General features: G+C 46.4%; 1 protein-coding gene and 1 long non-coding RNA gene across 8 annotated transcripts in view; one reads left to right on the forward strand and one right to left on the reverse strand.

Annotated features, from left to right (window-relative positions):
- RARB (retinoic acid receptor beta) overlaps positions 1–21053 on the reverse strand; it is a 725304-nt gene that overhangs the window by 28136 nt on the left and 676115 nt on the right. For all 7 annotated transcript variants that reach the window (XM_035705024.2, XM_025461026.3, XM_025461022.3 and 4 more), the window contains one exon: positions 1111–1271. In XM_035705024.2, the coding sequence (XP_035560917.1) occupies positions 1111–1271 (161 nt within the window). The remainder of the gene's footprint in view (positions 1–1110; positions 1272–21053) is intronic.
- On the forward strand, positions 2876–17210 carry LOC125753456 (uncharacterized). The gene is made up of 3 exons (XR_007405351.1): positions 2876–2981; positions 6495–6587; positions 14867–17210. It is a non-coding gene; the product is annotated as an uncharacterized LOC125753456 (long non-coding RNA).

Consider the following 21053-nt stretch of genomic DNA (forward strand, 5'->3'; position numbering starts at 1 on the left):
TTATTCATGACAGACACACACACACACACACACGGGGTGGGGGGGGGGGAGAGAGAGAGAGAGAGAGAGAGAGACAGACACAGGCAGAGGGAGAAGCAGGCTCCCTGCAGGGAGCCCGATGTGGGACTCATCCCAGGACCCCAGGATCACACCCTGAGCTGAAGGTGGCGCTCAACCGCTGGGCCACCGGGGCTGCCCATTTTGGATTATTTTAAAAGTACATTTATCAGCCTTTTAAGCAAGCAACATAAGCTACTTAGGGAGGCCAGAATAGCATTCTAGTTATATTCATTCATTCATTCATTCATTCATTCATTCAACAAAATCTTATTGACTGCCTACCACGTGCCACACACTGCGAATTGATGTCAGCAAACATAATACCCGCAAAAACCAGTATAAAAGACTGAAGTACCTTATGCGTCTCCAGCGACATATTTCAGACCAGTCATCATATGCCACCTGCCCTTGATCTCCCATCCTCTCCCGCCCTAGCTTCTTTATTTCGACCTGCAGTGAGAGCTATTTCTAATGGAGCTCTGGGAAGCACAGCGGGACCTCCACCTCCCCAGGGAGGAGTCACATCTGTGCTTTTTCCAGCCCTGGCTCAAGGGCTTGACATCCTCTCTCCAGCCGGACCTGGGGCCAGGTTGGACCTTACAGCTGGATGGGTATTTTTAAAACACTGCCTCGTGTCCCCTCTAGGTCCCCATTGGGCTCCGTACAGATGTCTGTCATGACTCCTATAACACCTTATTGGCTTCACGTGTCTCCTTTGCCAGACTGCACGTCCCTGCGAGCAGAAACCTTATCTTATTCACCCCTGTCACTGGCACCCTGCACGCGGCCTGGCACATAATGAGCGCTCATGCTCAGTCTGTGGTTCTTGAGTGAATGCACGCATGCATGACTCAATCGGAGGCAACACCCATCTGACTGTCCACAGATGGCCACATGGAGGGAGGTGGCCACCATGTAGCCCCACTCAGATGTCCTGGGCCATGTCTGGGTGGATGTCCCCTCCGGGTCTGAGGCCAGGGGACAGGGAAGAAGGGAGGGGGCATGAACGCAAGGGCCTGCAGCCCAGCCTGGGGTGGCAGCGTTTCTTACCGTGGTGTATTTGCCCAGCTGGCAGAGTGAGGGGAAGGTTTCCTGGTGGGCTTTGCGGATCTTCTCCGTGAGATCGTCCAGCTCAGCTGTCATTTCATAGCTTTCTGTGCATTCCTGCTTCGAAGGCTCCTTCTTCTTCTTGTTCCTATCATTCCTGACAGCTGGAAATGAGAGAGAAGGCAAGTCAGTGGTCACTAATGGCCGGGCCTGCGCTGCCTGAGCTGGAAGTTTCCATTTCCTGATGCTGCCTGGACTCACTTGACACTTGGAACAGGAACAGTGGGAAAAGTTGCCATAAACACATCTCCCAAGAAGAGAGGTTTGGTGGCCAGAGGACCCCAGCAGAGAGGGCAGTTTGTCCTTCTGTGTGTATACCTGCCAACCCATTCTTCAAGAGAGGTTAGGCTCACCCAGAAGGCTGAGAGCCTCTGTTTGAGTGGAATGGTCCTCGAACAGACGATTTTTCCAAGCATGTTCTCCCTGGTTCCAGAGGGGCTCCCTGGTTCCAGAGGGGCTCACGAGGCATTACAAGGGAACCACTTGGGCCTGGGAGACATGTCGCTGAACAAAACCTTTGTTGCATCATTAAGATTCCTGGCTAACCCTTCTGGTTTTTGTTGTTATTGTTGTTATTTAGTTTTCTGAATTAACTAACACTTTTGAAGAGATTCATCTTAAAGGTGATGGGATGATAATTTTTGTTCCTTCATGCTTTTTCTGCTTCCTAGACTTTTGGTACTAATCATGTAGTCTTTTATTATTATTTATACAGATTACTTATTATATACATTATATATAATATACAAATGAAAAATTATTTGTTGTTATAAAAAGTTATTTTAAGATAATAATCTATGCATTAGGAGCTTTTGGCCTGAAAAGCTATTTGTCCATTCAATATTCGCTTATTCATCTGTAGCTGCTCGACTCCACATCTCATCTGGTCCGCCAGCCCCTTGGCGGGTGTGTGTATTTGCCTCGGCACCTTCCCAGCTGCGGCTACTGCCAGGGAGAGTCCGGACCGAGACCCTGGGGCTGTGGAAGCCCATGCCTCCCCTCACAGTGCAGAGCTCTCAGATGACTTCAAACTGAGTGTAATGCAAAGCTCTGGCCTCTGGTGAAGATCTCCTGGGGAGGGAAACTGAAACCCAGAGTCCAACAGGTAAAACTAGACCACACCAATCCCCTCCGGGCAGTCCACATTCCCTGGGGACCCAGGGGTTGGCAGGCTGGACACCACCTGGCCGTGTATGCCACCACCATGACCTGAGAATCTGTGTTGCAAAATGACCCAGGTCATAATCCGATCTGCCCTAAGAGGATTTGGCCTGCATGGCCTCCCTGAGAGCACCCAGGGTGATCTGAGAACTAGCAGTTCCCTGGGTCTACACCGCGAGGATCCCAAGGCCCCGCACGGGGCAGGAGCTGAGGGCAAGGTAAAAGGCAGGCCTGGGGAGGGCAGTAAGGTGAAAGGAAACAGCTGGGAATGGGGAGGGAGGGAATGAATGGTACCGAACAATCCCAGTGTCTGTATAAGTCCCGGACTCCTGGCTAGGAGGGAAGGCAGTCCAGGAGAATACGCACATTTCTTGAATGTCTTAAGCGCTGTACTGGGAACTGTGTCCACAGTATCTCCCTTAATCCCCTTATCGGGTAGGCAGTTGTAAACTCATTTTACAGATGAACAAACTGAGCATCAGATAGACCAAAGAATGTTTACACAGTTGCCAAATTCTTTCTTCACTTGGACTCACTTATTCCTAAGGGAGTGGACCCGTTGGAGAAGAAAACAATACCTCTCCAGTTGATTCTCTTCCCCCAGGACTCTGAAACAACACTGTTCTTTGGCTCAGAACATTTCCAGATCGAAGGTGAGTGGGTAAAGACAGCGCGAAGTTACTCGGCCTCAAGTGTATTCCTTTCCAGTGCAGCCTGGCCAAGTGCCCAGACCACTCCTAGCAGGTGCGGGACGCCGGGTGAGGGCAGCATGTGGTTTAAAGCAGTGAGAAAGCAAAGAATATAGTCAGCAGGAGAGGACGACGGGAGAGGAGGAGGGTAGTGCTTGGCGGCAGGGATGCCCCGGGGGCTCTCCAGGAGGGCAGAGCCCGGGCCCAGGAGGGGAGGCGGTGGCCAGAAGCCTTGGTGAGAACAGTACGGGCTCTCGGTGTATGTTAGCAGCCCTCTCCTCCCCTGGCTCCTGTTCGTGACCCTTTTTGTTAGTTAACGCAAGAATCATCTCGAAGCAGTCGGGGTCCTTCTAAAACAGAGCCCTGAGGGAAGCAGTCTGGCAGTCCCTTGGAAAGGTAAACACAGACTTACCATATGACCCAGCAGTCCTAAGCCCGGGTCCACCCAAGAGAACAGAAATAGATGTTCATGCAAACTTGCGCACAAATGTTCACAGTGGCATGACTCAGAATAGCCCCAAAGTGGAAACAACCCACATGCCCATCAACTGATGGACACCCAAATGTGGCAGTGCCACACAGTGGAACAGTATTGGCCATAAAGGAAGGACTGACACATATTACAACATGGATGAGCCCCATAAACATCATGCTCCGTGCAAGAAGCCGGTCGCCACAGGCCACTTATCATATGATTCCATCTGTGAGATGTTCAGAGAAAGCAAATTCATAGACACAAGACAGATCACTGGTTGCCAAGGGCTGGGGTGTGTGGATGATAGGGAGTGACTGCTGACCGGCATGGGGTTTCTTTCTAGGGAGATGAAAATGTTCTGGAATTAGGCAGCAGTAATGGCTGTCCAACCTTCTGAACATACTACAAACCACTGAACTGAACACTTAAAAATGAGGAATGTTATGCTATATGAATCATACCTTAAAACCAGAATAACAAAACCCCGACCCCTGAGGGAGGCCACAAGTCACTGAACACTAGGAGCTGCTCTGACTGGAGGCAGAAGCCAACATGGCAGCTTGGACCACTTAACACAGCAGTGATACACCTTATAGATTGCTTAGCAAGGGCCAGCCATCACCATAAGCAACACAGAGTTCTAGTTCCCTAAATTCCACAGTGAACTGGATGAGGTAGGCATTAAAATTCCACTTCTGTACTCTCAAAGCTTGAGGCCCAAGATCACCATGTTTGAAAGTAGTCAAGCCAAGATTTCAGTGGGATATACAGAATGGCAGAGGGAGGACCCGCACACACGCACGCGTGTGCACACACACAATTACCCATAGTCCCATCCCCAGGTATGTCTGGAGGACTTGTGTCCACGCTTGCCAGCATTCTGCTTCTCCGTCCACCATCCACTCACAGCCCCCTGGAAAATCACCTGGGAAACTCATGTGAGGCAACACAGCCCCCCAAGAGGTTACCTGCAATGTGCGAGGGGCACTCTGTGAGCTGCCGCCACTGAGCATCCACGCCAAGCCAGATAGGGACAGATGAGGTCAGGTGGGAAGGTGACCCTGGAGAGCTGTACCAGGGCACCCAGTGGGGGAACTCGGTTGGGTCGTGTAGAGAGCACCCACCATTTGCAAAAATAACAGCTGTAAAGCCAGAGCTCCATCTTCTGTGCTTTGAGGCCCAAACTCTGAGCACGCTTTACCAGCTGACTGGTTGCCAGGGGACCCGTGCGTAACCGCAGGCTCCCTTCCAGATAGATCCTGACCTCCCAAGGCAGAGTGCCTCTCCTACTGTCGCCATGATCAGAGGATTCCTGAGTCTTTCGGGAACTCCTCAGCAACGGCAAGATGCAATGACCCCTCTGGTGATAATGCCCCAATTATGTAAAGGGCCAGAAGTTGATGGATGAGTCTTCTAAACACATGGCTTCAGCAACTGCCTTGCTCAATGGTTTTAAACTGCCATGGATTGCAGACAGGGTATCTGGGCGAGGCACGGGACACCATGAGCTTGCCTGCATGTAGGGTACCGGTGTGGGGCAGGGGGTGACACAGGTGCTGCAAGGGGACCAGGGACTCGGTGCAAACACTGGCTTCACCACCCTTTCAGGGGATCCGGCCCCTCTCAGAGCCTCTCCGAAAGCAGCAACATGCTCCCAGAGACATGTGGACACCCTGCTAGGTGGGAAACAGTGAGTCTATTGTAAAGGCTTGTGCAGGCTGGTCATACAGGAGGAAGAATTTCAGGCCCTTCCATGTGGAAATGGTAGATCTGAACATGAGGATCCGTGGGCTTTATCATGAGGTTCATGGCTGCAAGTGGCAGTGATGCTTCAGAAGAGCTGCCTGGTAGCGGCCCCAAATGAGCAGATGGACTCATTTGTTCCTTCATTTTCTGTCCATTCATTCATTCGGATATTTTTTGAGCATCTAGTATGTACCATCTGCTGCAGGGATGAAACAACGGGTGAGCCACACAGATGGTTCCTGCTGCCATGGAACTCACTTATGGTGAGAGACAGACATTAATCATACAATAGCAACAGTAACAATAATAATATTGGCATCGCTGTTATGACATGTACTGTGACTCACACTGGCGCATTATCGTAATACCGGAAATGTTCATTACGGCTACCGCAGCAGCAATGGGCACTGATAGAAGCCTTCTATTCACATTAGACCCTTCAACAACCTGAGAGCGAAGTATTGTTATTATGCCTGTTTCTCAGATGAGAAAATTGAGGTGCAGAAAGCTAAGTAGCCTGCCCAAGGCCGTGCATCCTGTCAATGACATAGTTGGAATCTGAATTCAAAAGACCTGGCACCGGGCCCCTCACTCTGAACCACTGTGCTCTGTCCTGTCACATATATTCACGATCCTGCTGCATGGTGAGTGCCGTGAAGGCTGCTGTGTATGTATTACCGGCGTGTGCATGTAGGGGCAGGGGGGCAGATCCAGGATGGGAAGGCTGAGGCTGGGGAAAGGGGAAAGCGAGCTGAGAAGAGGGATGGGAAGGTGGGTGGGGAGCCTGGGGAGTCTGGGCTGTCTAACTCATGCCTGGCCCCAAAGGCTGCCTGTGATGTCGGCGGCTGGCCTCTTCTTCCAGCCCAATGGAAGTGATGCTGGCTGGCATGAGCACCAATATACCTGTGACGGATCAGGGTGTTGACAAGCTGCTCTCAGGCACAGTGCAACCCTGGGAAGGCTTGGGCAATGAGATGCGGAGGGTGGGGGGCCTATACTGTTACCTCTGCATCAGAGCGCCTATCAACAAGTGGAGGCCAATTACTGTTCCAAACAGCTCTCCTCTCCCAGTCTGAATAGGCAAGGGTCCTATTTAGTCTGTGTTTCCCCGGGGCCTAATACAGTGTTTGGCCCACAGGGGGGTACAAAAACTGTTTTGTGAAGGATGAAGTGAACATGTGACAAAGTATGGAGTTTGGTCAGCCGCCAGGGCCTCTGTGCGTAACATGGAGCTCACCTGAGCCTCTTTCTTCCAGCCATTAAAGGTCTTATCACCACCTCAAGACCTGCAGGGGATTCAGGAACCACTCTCTACTCCTGCGGCACGAGCCGGCAGGCTGATAAAGCAGGTGAGGCATCCAAAGGGTCATGAGCATGATTTACACACCTGGGAGAACCGGGCCTGATGTCTGCAAAGCGCCTCTTGGACGCAAGGTGCTCCATAAAATATCAAGTATTCTCCTTGTGAGGGCCAAGTGCCACAAATCAGATTTGGTGGCATAAAAGTAACATATTTATGATCCACTATCATATTGCAAATGAAATGAATGTAATAAAAGTGTCACTTATACAAATACCTCTGATGTACGGATCTCGACCTATGAATATGAAAACAGACACCCAAGCACTTTTATTTGAATGTCTAATCATGGAAATAAATGAAGTCATGTTCATTTTAATGTGTGCACTTGTGCATGTATCTAGAATATTGATTTCCACGCACACAATAAAAATGTAATGCAGGAAACATGCAAAAGATGTGGATTTCACTTGGATTCAGGAAGAGATGAAAACAATGCTTCACTAAAAATTCCCTGACATCAAAGAAAGAAGGAAAAAAAGAAAGAGAAAAGGGGAAATACAATTGGCAGAGTTTTGTCCGTAAAGTTCTCTATATTCAGTTTAGCAAAGGAAGCATAACGGTCTATTTATTCTTGCTTGAATATTAAAGTCTGGAATTCGTTCATCTTGACTCTTCATCTTGCTAACTACAGGAATAATGGGTCACAGTTGGTGATTTGAGTTATCTGGTCGCCCTGCGTCGGGGAGAGCCTGTAACTAACACACCAATACAATTAAAGGAAAACCACCAAAACCAGAGTTTAATCTTAGTATGAAGAAGATTTTCTGAACTAATTATGGAAATGAACTGGAAATGAATGGACCCAAAGGCAGGCAGATCTATGAGTAACAGAGATACCTTTTCCCATAATTTCAGGACTTGGGGGTTGGTGCTCAAGAGCAGAGCAGGTCCCACAGCAAAGCTGGGTGGAGTCGGGGTGAGCCAATCCTGCCTCGAGATCAGAATCACCTCAAAGGTACAGACTGTGCCTGCACCAAGAATAGAATTCCATGGAAGCCTAGCAGAAGTTTGAATGAAATGTACCGAGAGGGCAGCCCCAGTGGTGCAGCGGTTTGCACCGCCTTTGGCCCAGGGCCTGATCCTGGAGACCCGGGATCGAGTCCTGTGTCGGGCTCCCCGCATGGAGCCTGCTTCTCCCTCTGCCTGTGTCTCTGCCTCTCTCTCTCTCTCTGCCTCTCGTGAATAAATAAATTCTTAAAAAAAAAAAAAAAAAAAAAAGCAAGAAAGAAATGTACGGAGAAAGGAGGTTAGTGAAGGAGGCTGCGGCTCAGGGTCCCGGCCTCGCCCGAGAGCGCGGCTCGCTGAGCGCCGCGGTGACTGGACGGCTCTGGCCTGCCAGGCAGCGGCGCTGGGGCTAAGGACTTGCCAGGGCGATGTGACCCCCTCCCCGCTGGTGCAGAGTGTGAAGGATGGCCTAGCTTTCATGGGGCCAGTAACAGAGCAGGGAGCATACTTAGAATTTTTACGGAATATTAAATATTCAAGTCATGGGGGAAATCGTCTGGACATAGCATTCTGAGAGTTTAACAAGGATCTACCAGCCTGGCTCAGCTGCTTAGAGTTATTCAAAGCACTTACAGAAAATCCCTGAAATATCAGAACGCACCAATGCCAAATACCTCTTTCTAGTCAAAGTGGTATATTATACTAATAAAACTTTGAAAACAGTTTTAAACCCATTTCCCCCCTCACTGGTTGCTTTTAGGTCTGAAGATTGTGCCTCCTTTCAAGCGGTGAGCCTTCCCCTTTTATTTCCCAAATATGTTCTCCTTCCTCTGTCCGGCCTGCTGTGGCCAGCCCTGCCACGGCCACTTACTTTTCTGGGCAGGCCCCACGTGGTGGCTGTCCTTGCAAGGCAAGAGATACGAAGTTTAGAGGCTATTGCTGGTGACAGATCCTTTCCTTTGGACAAGAGTCTTGTGTGAACTATAGGAAATATCCTAAGTTCAACTCCAGAGATGAGACACAATAAAACATTCCTGTGTGATGTTTAAAAACAGGAACTTTGACAATGAGCAGCTGAGAAAGTGCATAGTGCCTCTGAGATGCCCTCTTTCAGAATCAGTGCAGCTTCTCTGCACGTTCCCTCCGGCAGCAATGGGCTACTGTCGGTGATGGCATTCCCTAAGTCCTGTCCATGGGAGGAGGATGTGTCCTTGGCTTTGTATTTATGGCAGTTATCCCACATGACTGAGGCTGAGATGAACGTCTTAGAAAAAGGAGAGTTTGGCATCTATTCCCATAAGCCACACTGTGGGCAGCAAGGTCTTTGTCATGTCAATCTGAAGTTCACCATATTCAAGTTTGTTGAAGTTCAACGTGCCCTCATGTATCTGAAAGACTGTGGTCGTGTTTTTTTCTTTTTTTTAATAAACTTTGTAAAAATGCAGCCAATCTCAGATTTGGGAATCTATCATTTTCAAGTAAGGATCCACATATGTAGGGTAAATGATTGAGCAGAGATCCAGGCACAAGGACAGCCTTTCAAAGCAGTATCTGCCTGGGGGGTGGGAAATGACAAAACGAAATTTCCCAGCAGCAGACTGTTCCAGATAAACATGTATCCTGCTCTGTGTCATGTATATTCTTCATGGCAAGTTACAGGCTTTCAAGCATTAAACAAGAATCTTTATCATGGTAAATTCCAATGGTCAGAATTTTCATTGCTACTGTTCTCTAAACCCAATTAATTTTCAAAAAATGAATTGCAGTTTTCCTTGACATTCTTATATTTTCCCCTCTTAAATTTTTTTTTTAAAAGATTTTATCCACTTATTCATGAGAGACATGGAAAGAGAGGCAGAGACATAGGCTGAGGGAGAAGCAGGCTCCATGCAGGAAGCCCAATGCGGGACTCAATCCCGGGACTCTGGGATCACGCCCTTTGCCAAAGGCAGAGGCTCAACCACTGAGCTACCCAGGTGTCCCAAAATGTTTTTTAAAATAGAAATGAGGTACTTCACTTAGTCTGGAGGCTCAGCAATTCCTCTTGGGGAGTATGACACTTTGACAAACCCTGCGGAACTGGAGGGTCAGGAAGCTCTAGAGTGCTAGAAATTTGGGTGATGTTTGCATGTGGTTTGACCGCCATGGTGGCCCTAATCTGCTGTGTCTTCTTATTGTACCCTGTTTGCACTGACTTTGCAGCTCCTCCCATTAACAAGTGGAGACTATTCCACAGCCCATTTATCTGGGATGGCCTGTGACTCACTTAAACCAACAGTATGCAGTGGTAATAATGTTATACCATTTCCAAGCCTAGACATCAAGAAATCTTGCACACTTCTGCATGTTCCTCTCAGAACCTCATCACAGTGTGTGAACAAGTCTAGGCTAACCTGCTGGAAAATGAGAGACCATCCAGAGGAGAGCCCAATTAGTCGAGTTAAGACCACCTGAGATCAATCTAGAGCCAACTTGCCCATGAACCTGGGAGAGCATTCAGGAAGATGAGTAGAATGCTTACTCAATCTGAAGCTGACCACTGGCTCAGGAGAGAGCCCAGTGAACCCAAAAGTACCACCCAGCTGATCAATAATTTTGTAACCAATAATAAGTGCTTATTGTTTCAAGTCATTGAGCTTTGGGATGGTTTGTTATACAGCAATAACTAACTGATATGGTCTGTGTAAGGAGTATTTATGCAACAGTAGCACATGCCTACATGTTCTTTTGCTCCATAGTATGTCTGAATCAATGGTTGCTTTTATTCAGTGGTTAAGGCAAGAAAGAAGACAATCTGTCATTCCTCCAACTCAAGGTTCAAGATCTTACCCATATCTGCTACAACACACAGAAGTTATGAAACTGTTCTCCATGGTCTCAAATAATATGAAAGGTACAACAGATAAGTGGGAAGGACTGGGCTAAAATTCCAGTGGCCTGCATTGAGTTCATCATTTACTACCTGTGAAAACTCTGGATAGTCTCTAAATGGTCCCAAGCCACAGCTTCCTCATCTGAAAAATGGGGACATTCATGTTTTCCATTATATACAGGATTTTAACATACATTTAGATATGTAAATGATTGCATCACAGTGTAATATGTAATAAAATAGTGGGAGCCCCACACCAATTTCTTATCACCAAACAGTTACTGAATCCCTGTAGCTACTGAAGATACTAAGTCAAATAAAGCATGCTTTATTCCTCAAATGAAATGCACATGATATATAATATAAACTATGACGGTTTAATATACATGTAATGATTTGAAATGATATGTTAATGCAGCGGTGGAGAAAGAAAAGAGAAAGAAACAAGGAAAATAAGGAAGAAAGTAAAGGAGAAAGGAAGGAAAAAATTTTTATACAAGGCAAGACCAGTGCCCCAGCCTGGAGATTAAGGGGAAGATGGAGGATAGGTAAACTGAACAGTTTTTAGACTTTCAATGGGTTCATCTCAATGGCAGGGCTTTCCATGTGAACTTGACTTAGTAAATGATGTGACCATGTTCACCTACTTGGGATCCAACTTTTCCAGATACTCCTTGACATACTTGACGAACCTCTGCCTGCACCACCCATGTGTCAGTGAGGCGTTCAAAAGAGATAGACAAATGTCTGCATGTTTGCCTAATGTGTGCCAAATACCCTATTTAGGATATTACTGTAGAGAACTGCCTGCATGTTGTCAAATCAATTTTAGAAACCCAAATCCCCAGAGGAATGGTCTACATGTGAATGTGTGGTTGTATAAATTATATACCTAGTTTAAATGAAAAACTCTCACTTTAAGGCATTTCAATGATTTATGCCAGCCTATATATCCCTAAGTGATTCTCACTGGTATCCCTGAAGCACTAAGCATTCTAAGGCTTTTAGGAATCACCAAATAAGTATATTTCAGTTCAGCTTTTATTCTAAATGCAATCTATTAGTTTTAATTTTTAGAGAATTGGTAATCCATGTATGAGTATGTTAGCCTACTATTGGATATAATTAGTCAATTAGCCATAACCTCCTTTCCTAATAATTTGAATTAATTTAAATTTACTGTTGACATTTTGGGAGGCTATCTTAGTTCTCAGTTATTTAAAAAGGCATGTTTACAATGGGTGGGAGTGTTACCACTAAAGTTTCTCTTAACTGTAGGGTTTTATTCATCCATCCATCCATCCATCCATCCACCTATCCATTCATTTACACGGTCTACCTGTCCATCCTTCATCTATCCATTTGTCCATCCACTCAGCTGTTCATCTGTTCAACTGTTTATCCCTCCCTCCCTCCCATTGTTTTCTTTCATTGAACTGTCTATCCATTTATCCATCCATTTGTCTATACTTTCATCTATTTATCTATATACCTACCCACTCATCTATTCATTTATTTAGTTCTTCATCTGTTCAAATAATAACTATTTTAAGAGATTCACATTCTAGTAAAAGATAGTCACCTAAACAAATAACTATCATGCAGTGAGCTAGATGCCAGAACATTCATTCGCTGATTGGAGCAGCAGGAGTATAAAATCTGAGGTGTATGTTGTGAGATGGAACTTAGACCCACAGATGAAGGAGCTACTAGGTTCAGTCTGTGGGAGTCATGAAAAATGTCACAGTACAGAGGAATTTTGAGCTGAGTGTTCTATAGGAGTACCCTAGGCCTTATTCATTTGGGTGTCCTCAGAGCAGTGTGTTTTCCAAGGACACTCAACAAATATTCCTTAAATGAATAAGGCTTGAAGGGGCAGGAGATACTCGGGATGATGAAAGCAGTATGTGAAAGGCCTAAGGGTCAAAACAACATAGTTATATGAAAGGGAAGTTAGTTTTCAGATGGCTTTTAAAGGATGGGTCTCAGTGGGGAGGTAAAAAGAGATGGGAAGAACATTTTGGATGGGGAGATAGGAGGAAATGTTTCCAGAAATGTCTGCATCAGGTCTGTAGAAGAGCAAGGTGGCTGATGTGCCTAGAGGAAAAAGTGGAGACAGGGGATTGGTGGGAAGAAAAGATTAGATTGGTATAATGAGGACGGGGAGAAAGGGGATTTGTAGGGATGCACTCCAAGGAAGACATCTGCTGGGCTTGTAATGGGCTAAATATGGGGGTTGGAGAAGACCTGGAGGTACCAATAATATTTTAAGCCTGGTACTGGGATATTGAGAGTTTCCCAAATAAAAGTGGGGAAGCTGGTAGGAAGACAGTATTCGGTTTGGGGCAGGAAAATGATAAGTGTGGCTTGGGGGAACGTGAGACAGGAATCCAGGTGGCAAGCCCAGAGGCTCTTTGAGAGATGGCACTATGGATCAGACACGAGAACAGGAAGTTAGATTCTTTAGGAGTTGAAATCTGAGAGATGACTGTCCTAAGTCAGGAGGGGGGGGTGAACAGTATGAGAGAGAGGAAGGAAGAAAGGAGGCTTAGGAACTGATCCTGGGCAGCTGCTGGCAGTTGGTGGGGAAGAGAAGACGACACGATGATGGAAGCAAATGAAGGGCGGGCAGGAAAACGGGGATCCTAACAATTCACCAAAGCCAGTGGGGAAAAGGACTGGAAGCAGCAGCAGCAGCCTGGCCGAGCATCCACTGTAGCTGACAGTCAGAAGGAATGAAGAGGAAGCAAAGTTCATTGGTTTTGGCAATGGGGAAAGTGGCGACTTTCGAGAGAACATTTACAGCAGAGCCACAAGGATGGAAGCCAGACTAGGGGCGGGGAGGGTTAAGAGGAGGCCAGAGGAAGCCCTTCAAAACTGAACCTAGGAAATAAACTTGAGTCCAGGCACTTGAAAACTTGTTTTTCTATAATCAAACCTGTAAGAGAAGGTCAGTAGAACCACCCGTATTTACAAACACGAAAAGCTGTACGGATCTCCCAGAGGATGAGAAATTGTTCACTCGTAGAGGCTCCCTGGGAGGTCAGCAGGAGCAGAAAGATCCTGGAAGACGCACTCACTTATGTTCTGTCCATGCAGAGAAGGAAAGCAAGGGGGGGCTGCAGCCAAGCCGAGGCTGCAAGGCGGGGGGGCTGTGCAGGCAGGGGCAGAGCAAGTCTGGCGGCGTGGGGCCTGGACGGGAGCGACAGGGCAGCCCTGAAGCTCTGCAAGCGGGGCCCGGGCTCGAGGTCAGACTCCGGCTGGACCACAGCTCACGTGATCCTGCGGATCTCACCAAGGAGACTTGGGTTTCGGCTTCCTTTGGGGTGCTAGTGGCAGTGATGTTAGCAGAGTTGCCTTTGAGAAAGGCCCCTCGGTTCGTGGTGAAGAAATGGGTGGCGGTGGATAGAATGCTGAGTTGGCTTCGAGAAGTTCCAAAGAGGGCGAATGTCTGAACCGGGGCAGGACTGTGGGGACGGGTCAGGGTAAGAGACGTGGGGCGCCGGGCCGTGGGAAGGGGAAAGCGGAGCCTGGCTGGTCCCCGGTTTGGAGAATGATGGAGGGACAAAGGAGGAGGAACACGATGTATGGAATTCTCAGGGCCCGTGTGCCTTAAATGCCATGTGGCCAGAATTCAAACCGGGTTCTAACTCTGAACTCCACATTGCTCATGAAATAACTCTTGAATCAGTTTCCTTTTATTTTTTTAAGATTTTATTCATTGATTCATGAGAGACAGAGAAAGAGAGACAGAGGCAGAGGCAGAAACTGGCTCCATGCAGGGAGCCCGACGTGGGACTTGATCCCGGGTCCCCAGGATCAGGGCCTGGGCTGAAGGCAGGTGCTAAACCGCTGAGCCACCCGGGCTGCCCATCAGTTTCCTTCTAAAAAGTTTAGTGTTAGGTGCCTGGGTAGCTCAGTGGTTAAGCATCTGCTTTTGGCTCAGGTGGTGATCCTGGGGTCCTGGGATCAAATCCTGAATTGGGCTCCCTGTAGGGAGCCTGCCTCTCCCTCTGCCCATGTCTCCGCCTCACTCTCTCTGTGATAAATAAAATCTTAAAAAAATAAAAGTAAAAATAAAAAAGATTAAAAACAAAAAAAAAAACAAAAAAAACCAAGGACTATAATTAAGGAACTTTCCTACTTGGCCTGGGTTGCCGTGAATGCTATGGAGAGGTCACTTTCAGGCCACATGTGTGACTAAGAGAAAACGTTAGAAATCAAACAGCAGACACAAGCCACAGCCCCCAAGTCAATCTCAGTACGTGAAGTGCCGGACAGATTGGAGCCAACTTAGCCTTCCCTCGAGTGAACTTATCAGTTTTTCAATATAAATAGATCATCCTAAATTGTCCTCATCTGTGAGGGATTGCTAAAATCTTATTTAGTTCACAAAAATCCTTTTTCTGGCCTACACAACTTTAATTCTCAGGTATTTATTTCTCCAGAGCGTCGTTTGGAAAAGAAATAAAGCCATCTTCCCCATCCTCTCTGTTGCTCCCAGCCATGTACTTGGATGCCTGACATGAGCAGAGAACCGAGTCTCTATTCCTGGGAACGCTTCGGCTGCGGGGTCAAAAAAAAAAAAAAAAAAAAAAAAAAAAAAAAAAAATTCCAAGAAATCCAAGAACTGACACACGACGTTCCTGCCAGACCTGCACAATTCACTTCCTTCTGCCCTTCCTTTAACACCCACACCCACACCCAGAACACACTTTTCTTTCCTTTTAATCAAAAAGACATCTGCCCAGGCCTTCTAAGGTAGACCCAGCTGTCAGGGCTCAGGGGAGAGAGGGGAGCATCTAGAACAGAAAGCAGTGGAGGATCCCCACCTCCCACCCATGGCCACCTATTTCTCACCAATCCATATGTTGGGGTGTGGTCATCAGTAAAGACAGCATCTGGGACCTATTGGGAAGAGAGCTCCCCATCCAAGAAACCATGAAGGACACACAAGGAGGTCCTGGGGTGCAGGTTGTCAATTCTAAACATGGTCATTAATTTAAAAATATTTACCAGGTGCCTGTGTTTCAGGCACCGTTCCAGGCACCGGGGGCATAACTGAACAAAACAACGTTCTTGGCTTCTCAGAGTTTATTTTCTTCTTGGGGGAAGGCCATCAATAAGCAAATGCAAATGCCATATAATGTCAGATCATGACAAGTGTCATGAAGAAAAATCACAGAGGGGACAGAGAAGGAGCAGGGGATGCCGTGTAAGGAAGCGTGGGCAGGAGAAGCCTCTTTGATGAGCAGTAGCGTGGATGGCTGGAGGCGGAAAGGATCGCGTGTACTGGGGCAAAGAGCTTGTCATGTAAATTAAAACTCCAAGCTGGAATAGCTATTGGTTAATCTGCTTATTCACTTATTCAATAATTTAACTCAAATCTTTATAGGGAACCTATGCCGCCCCGTGCCTGGCACTGTGGCAGCTGCTGGAGATGTTGACAGTGAGGGAGGCCACGGGTTCTCTCATCAAGTCTCAGTCTAGACCAGGGGTGGCAAACTTTTTCTGTAAAATGCCAGGTAGCAAATAGGTAGTAGGCTTTGCAGGCCTTAGAGACTCTGTTGCTCACTACTGTGCCATTGTAGGGCAACAGGAGGCAGGACTGGACGTCAAGGAAGAGCACGGCGGTGTTCCAATAGAACTTTCTATTCCCAAAACAAGCAGGGAAGCCGGATTTGGATATATATGCTGAATGTAGTTTGCAGACCCATACTTTAGAAACTGTCCTTGACTGTTAAGAAGTTGTTTGTGCAATAAATCCAAATTAGGGAAGAAAGTACATTTAACAAAAAAGAAAACATTTTAATACCCACCTTCTCCCATGTCTGTCTTCTGGTTTTATTTCAGTTATCAGGCAACATAACAAGTGCCAATTGTTTTTTTTTTTTTTTTTTTTTTCCTGCCCAGCAACAAACCCGTGCTCCCACAGACAATTTCTTCTGGGAAATCTCCCTTCCCTTACCCTGATAATGGCCTGTGGTATTTCCAGACCCCTGGTCCAGGGGAGAGGCAGGCTATTCTCAGCTAACCCATGTGTGGAATAATGGCTTATTACACCCCAGAGCAGTAAGGGTAACAGAGATATAGGACACTGGCTTCCACCCAATGGGAAGTGGAGAGGGGAGGGTGGCCAGAGAAAATCTTCCCATGATAAGGAAGATCTGAGCTGAGTAGCAGCCAATTAGGTGAAGAACATTCTAGGCTGAGAGAAAGCAGGAGCAAGATCTTGGGAACATAAGGAGACCCAAGCACTTGAGGCTGTGGTAGCTGAGAGGTGTTCTGGAGATGTGAGTGACGTTTCAGTTCTCATCAAGCCTCATAAAAAGCATGGCCTCCAAACCTGCCAGGTTATAGTGGCATCCGATGACATTCTCTGCAAATACGAATTCTTCTTCAATAAGGAAGTGCTCATAGTTTCTCTCAAGTCCTGGCACTACCAGCTGCTGTTTGGGAAGGTGGCTTAGTCCAAAAAAGAATTTCACGGAGAGCTAAATCCATTTCACACAGAGCTGGCGGGAAGATGTAAAGATTCTGGGAATTCTCCAAAGAAAAGTTATCTGCTGTCCTGCCTAACCTTCCTCTTGGGGATGTTGAAGGGTGCACCTGGATCCTGGAGGCAAAGGCCACCCCCTACCAGCAAGTCTCCCATCCCATGAAGACTCAGTAAGGTTCGGACACTGGAAAAGTCTACAGGCTGCAAACCAAAGGAGTTCTATTTTATTTACCCAGGTCCATCCTGAAAAAAACCCAAGACAAAACACACAAAAGATGGCAGAAAAATATTTCCCTAGGAGTAAAATTTTAAAATATTTAAAAATGATTTTATATTTAAAAATTACTGAATTTTAAATTGTTTAAAAATTAAAATTTTAAATATTTTAATTGAAAAATAAAAATTTAATATTGAAAAATTAACACTGTTGCTTTTCATGTGTTTCATATAATACACCAAGTGAATTATACTTTGCACATCTCCTTTGTAAGGTTTCTGTTTTTATATTTTAAAGCTTCAAATCACAGAATCGTACCTTAAAGGGTCCATCATGAACTTTCCCTGTCTTGACAACTGACATACATGTTTATATTCAAGCACATCTATTACAGAAAATTTCAAACAAAAAGCAGAAAGTAGAGAAAATAGTATAAGTAATGAGCCCCCATCCACTCAAAGCCCACAATCAATTATCACTTTACTAGGCCTATCGTCTTTCCTCTCTACTCCCATCCCTTCCTCCAGATTATTTTGAAGCAAACTTGATGTTGAGTGTTTTCATCTGTACATATTTCAAACTCCTTTCTTTCATAACTTTTTTTTCTTTTTTGAGAGGGAGAGAAGTAGAGGGAGGGACAGAGGGAGAAGGAGAGGGAGCTCCTAAGCAGGCTCCATGCCCAGTGCGGAGCCCAAAGCGGCCCTTGATCTCATGCTGAGATCACGACTTGAGCCCAAATCAAGAGTCCATGCTTAGCCACCCAAGGTTCCCTGTTTTCATAACTTTTTATCACATTCTTGCTTCACTCTGGGGGAAAAGGTGAAATATTTTCTCCTTTATTTATTTTTATTTATTATTACTTTTAAAGATTTTATTTATTCATGAGTGACAGAGAGAGAGAGAGAGAGAGGCAGAGACATAGGCAGAGGGAGAAGCAGGCTCCATGAAGGGAGCCTGATGTGGGACTCGATCCCGGGTCTCCAGGATCACGCCCTGGGCCGAAGGCAGGCACTAAACCGCTGAGCCCCCCAGGGATCCCCTATTTTCTCCTTTAGATAGAATTTAGTAGGGAGAGAAGTCAAAGGTGAGAACTGATGGTCTAAAAACACAGGAGGGGAAACCCGAATGAAAGAGACAGTGCAGGTGCCCCCCTGACCTTGATGTACTCAAAGCAGAGGCAGCTGGAAACATCCAGAGCATAAGCAGAGGGAACAAGTTGTCCTAAGCAGCCACCGACATGAGGGGTGTTGCCCTCTTCTTCACCAAGTCCCTTCCACTTAACGACCAAGTCAATTTCAACAAGAGTGGGCAGTCCTGCCCCCAGCCCTTTCCCTACCCCTGCTTCACCACTTTCATTATTTTGAGAAACATATGGCATGACTTTGCGTGCATTTAAGGTTGGCCAGACCTGAAGCTGGAAAGGAATGCTGGGCTCTAAAGTAATACTTTTCTCATTAATGCCACTGAATCCCTTGCCCAGCCTGTTCCCCCACTTACCCCGTGATCTTCTGACTGAATTCAGGAAATTGCACAATGATTGGTCAGCTCCAGAAACTGCCATTTCCAATCATATAGATTGTTCTGGCTACCATGCATCTTAACTGCAGAGGGGCTTATGGCCCCCTGTGATTATTCGCTTCACCTTCTTGTCCTGAAACTCTCATTGATGTCCACATTTATTTAGAAACAGGGAAAGGTCAATGGGTTATGGGACTTTCTTAGGATGTGTCCAGACTTTACAAAATAGCAAGAATTATGAAACAGGGTTATTAAAAAGTATCTTGGGCTAACTAACTTCAAAACGAGGAATGCTGGTGGATGGGGACCAGGTTGTGTTCTCTGAGAACTGCTGTCAACTCCCAGCTTGATAAAAAGGAAACTGAGGGCTTGATCGAAGAAGTAAAGAAACACTCCATTGAGAAACCTTCATCCTGGGAGCCCCACAAAGCCAATCTGGCAGTACACTAGAAGGATTCCTACACCTCTGGAATCCCTAGCCCTCCCTCACTCTTCGTGGGTCATGCAGTCACACCCCAGCCCTCTCCTATCAAGGGGATCCAGAAGGCTCAGATCCCGGGCCCCAGCCCTGGCCTTTCTCCTAAGCCAGGAGATATGTGTATCTGATTTCTCACTAGACATCTCCTGGCCCCAATTGATTGTCTGATTGTCTCTTAAAAAGACTCCTTAGCTGTCCTGCATGGCTCCTCATCCACTGGTGCTGTCATCTCTGTGACCAGAACCACAGCCCACTCAGGGGCTCAAGTCCTAGTGAGACAGGCCGACCCATCCTTCTCTCCTCCTCATCCTATGGGTCTACCAAGGTCCACTAAGTCTACCTGCTTTACTCAACTCCCTTCTCTCTCTGAATGATGTTTTGCAGACATCAGCTCATCTGTGAGTGGTAGGAAAATACAATGCAATTAGAAGTAAAAGTACTAATATTACTGTTAAGAGCGAAAACAGGCGGTTTCCACAGATGTGTCCTTACTCTCTCTTGCTGGGCCCCAATAACATCCTGTGAACTCAGATAACCTTCAGTCCTTACCACAGAGACATCTAAAGCATCTCCTTCCCATTTTAAGTGCCCTGCTCAGGCTTTGTCCCTAAAGCCTTTAAAAATGATTTTTTTTCTCATTAACTTTTTAAGCCATCTCCTTCTCAACGTAGACACACAGACACATACACTCCCTTTCCTTGAGGCTCCAAGAAAGTCCATGGTGGTAAGCCAGCATCAGGAACTGTCATTTTCAACAGTGTAGAGGGTTTTACTGCCAGTGTAGACAGCTTAACTGCAAGGGTGTCTATACTTTCTCAACCTAAATTTATTTAAGCAGCAAGCATTCTCAGATGAACCTCATCTTATTTTGGGTCCTATGAGAGAGTACTTCCTCCTTATGCTTGAAATGTTTCTAAATATCAGGAAATGATTTTGAACTTGTCTTCTGAGTGGAAACCTACCAAACTTAGAATTGAGAGGGACCTTAGCCATCCTCCAGTTATGGCGTATCACAAGTGACCACAACTGTGATGGCTCGGTTACGGTGATCACGAGAGCTGGGTTTTTATCTTAACTCTGTAGCTTAGTAGTTGTGTAAATTTGGGCAGTTTACCTGGCCTCTCTCAACATTAGTTGCCACAACCATTAAAAACTGGAGACAATCTAACAGAGGTGTTGAAAAGATCAAGTACCCAAGAAATGTTAATAAACTTCTCTTTTCCGCTTCTAACCTTTCAAACAGGTTAGAGCAATTACCTTTTCCCAACATTGGATTTTCTCTGCCCTCTGAATTTCCAGTGTGTTCACTGATATCTCATAGCAGAGAGCTTGATGATCTCATGCCATCCTAGTCATCCTGGTTTGGATAATGTGCAGTCCTAGATAAATTAACTCTTAAAATAAGGTGCTCAGAACAAAAACCAATATGTCCCAAGATGTTCTGACCAGCCACAAATACAGGTGGTTTGGGTGGTCTGTCACAAGGCTTTTAGGAAGGAAGACACAGTAGCACCCTGAGTTAGATCACACTGGGCCATTCAATCCTTACCTCTGGTGTCCCCAGCCGGTCCTTCCACTACTGACCTGGCTGAATCTGAATCAGGACTCGACACACATCTCTGTTAAATGGTAATCTTGTTTGTACTGGTCCCTCAGTTGAGCTCCTGTTGAGATCTTCTGGAAGCATCGGACCTTCTGAGGTTCTCACTCTACTAGGTTCATACTTGGGCTGATTTTAGGAGTGAGTCTTCTGCTGGAAGCTCCTCCATTTAGCCTCTAAATGTCTTGAGGCCAGACAGCTCATTGGCCTCCTTCATTCCTCTTGCTGCCCCTGAATGCCCTTGCCAAAGAGTACAGCATCAAAGGGGAAGGTCCTGAAAGGCTATTGCCTGTTAGCTTATCAGGTTTTGATACCATTTCATA

The sequence above is a fragment of the Canis lupus genome, chromosome 23, assembly GCF_003254725.2.
Source record: "Canis lupus dingo isolate Sandy chromosome 23, ASM325472v2, whole genome shotgun sequence".
In the NCBI taxonomy this organism is placed as follows: domain Eukaryota; kingdom Metazoa; phylum Chordata; class Mammalia; order Carnivora; family Canidae; genus Canis; species Canis lupus.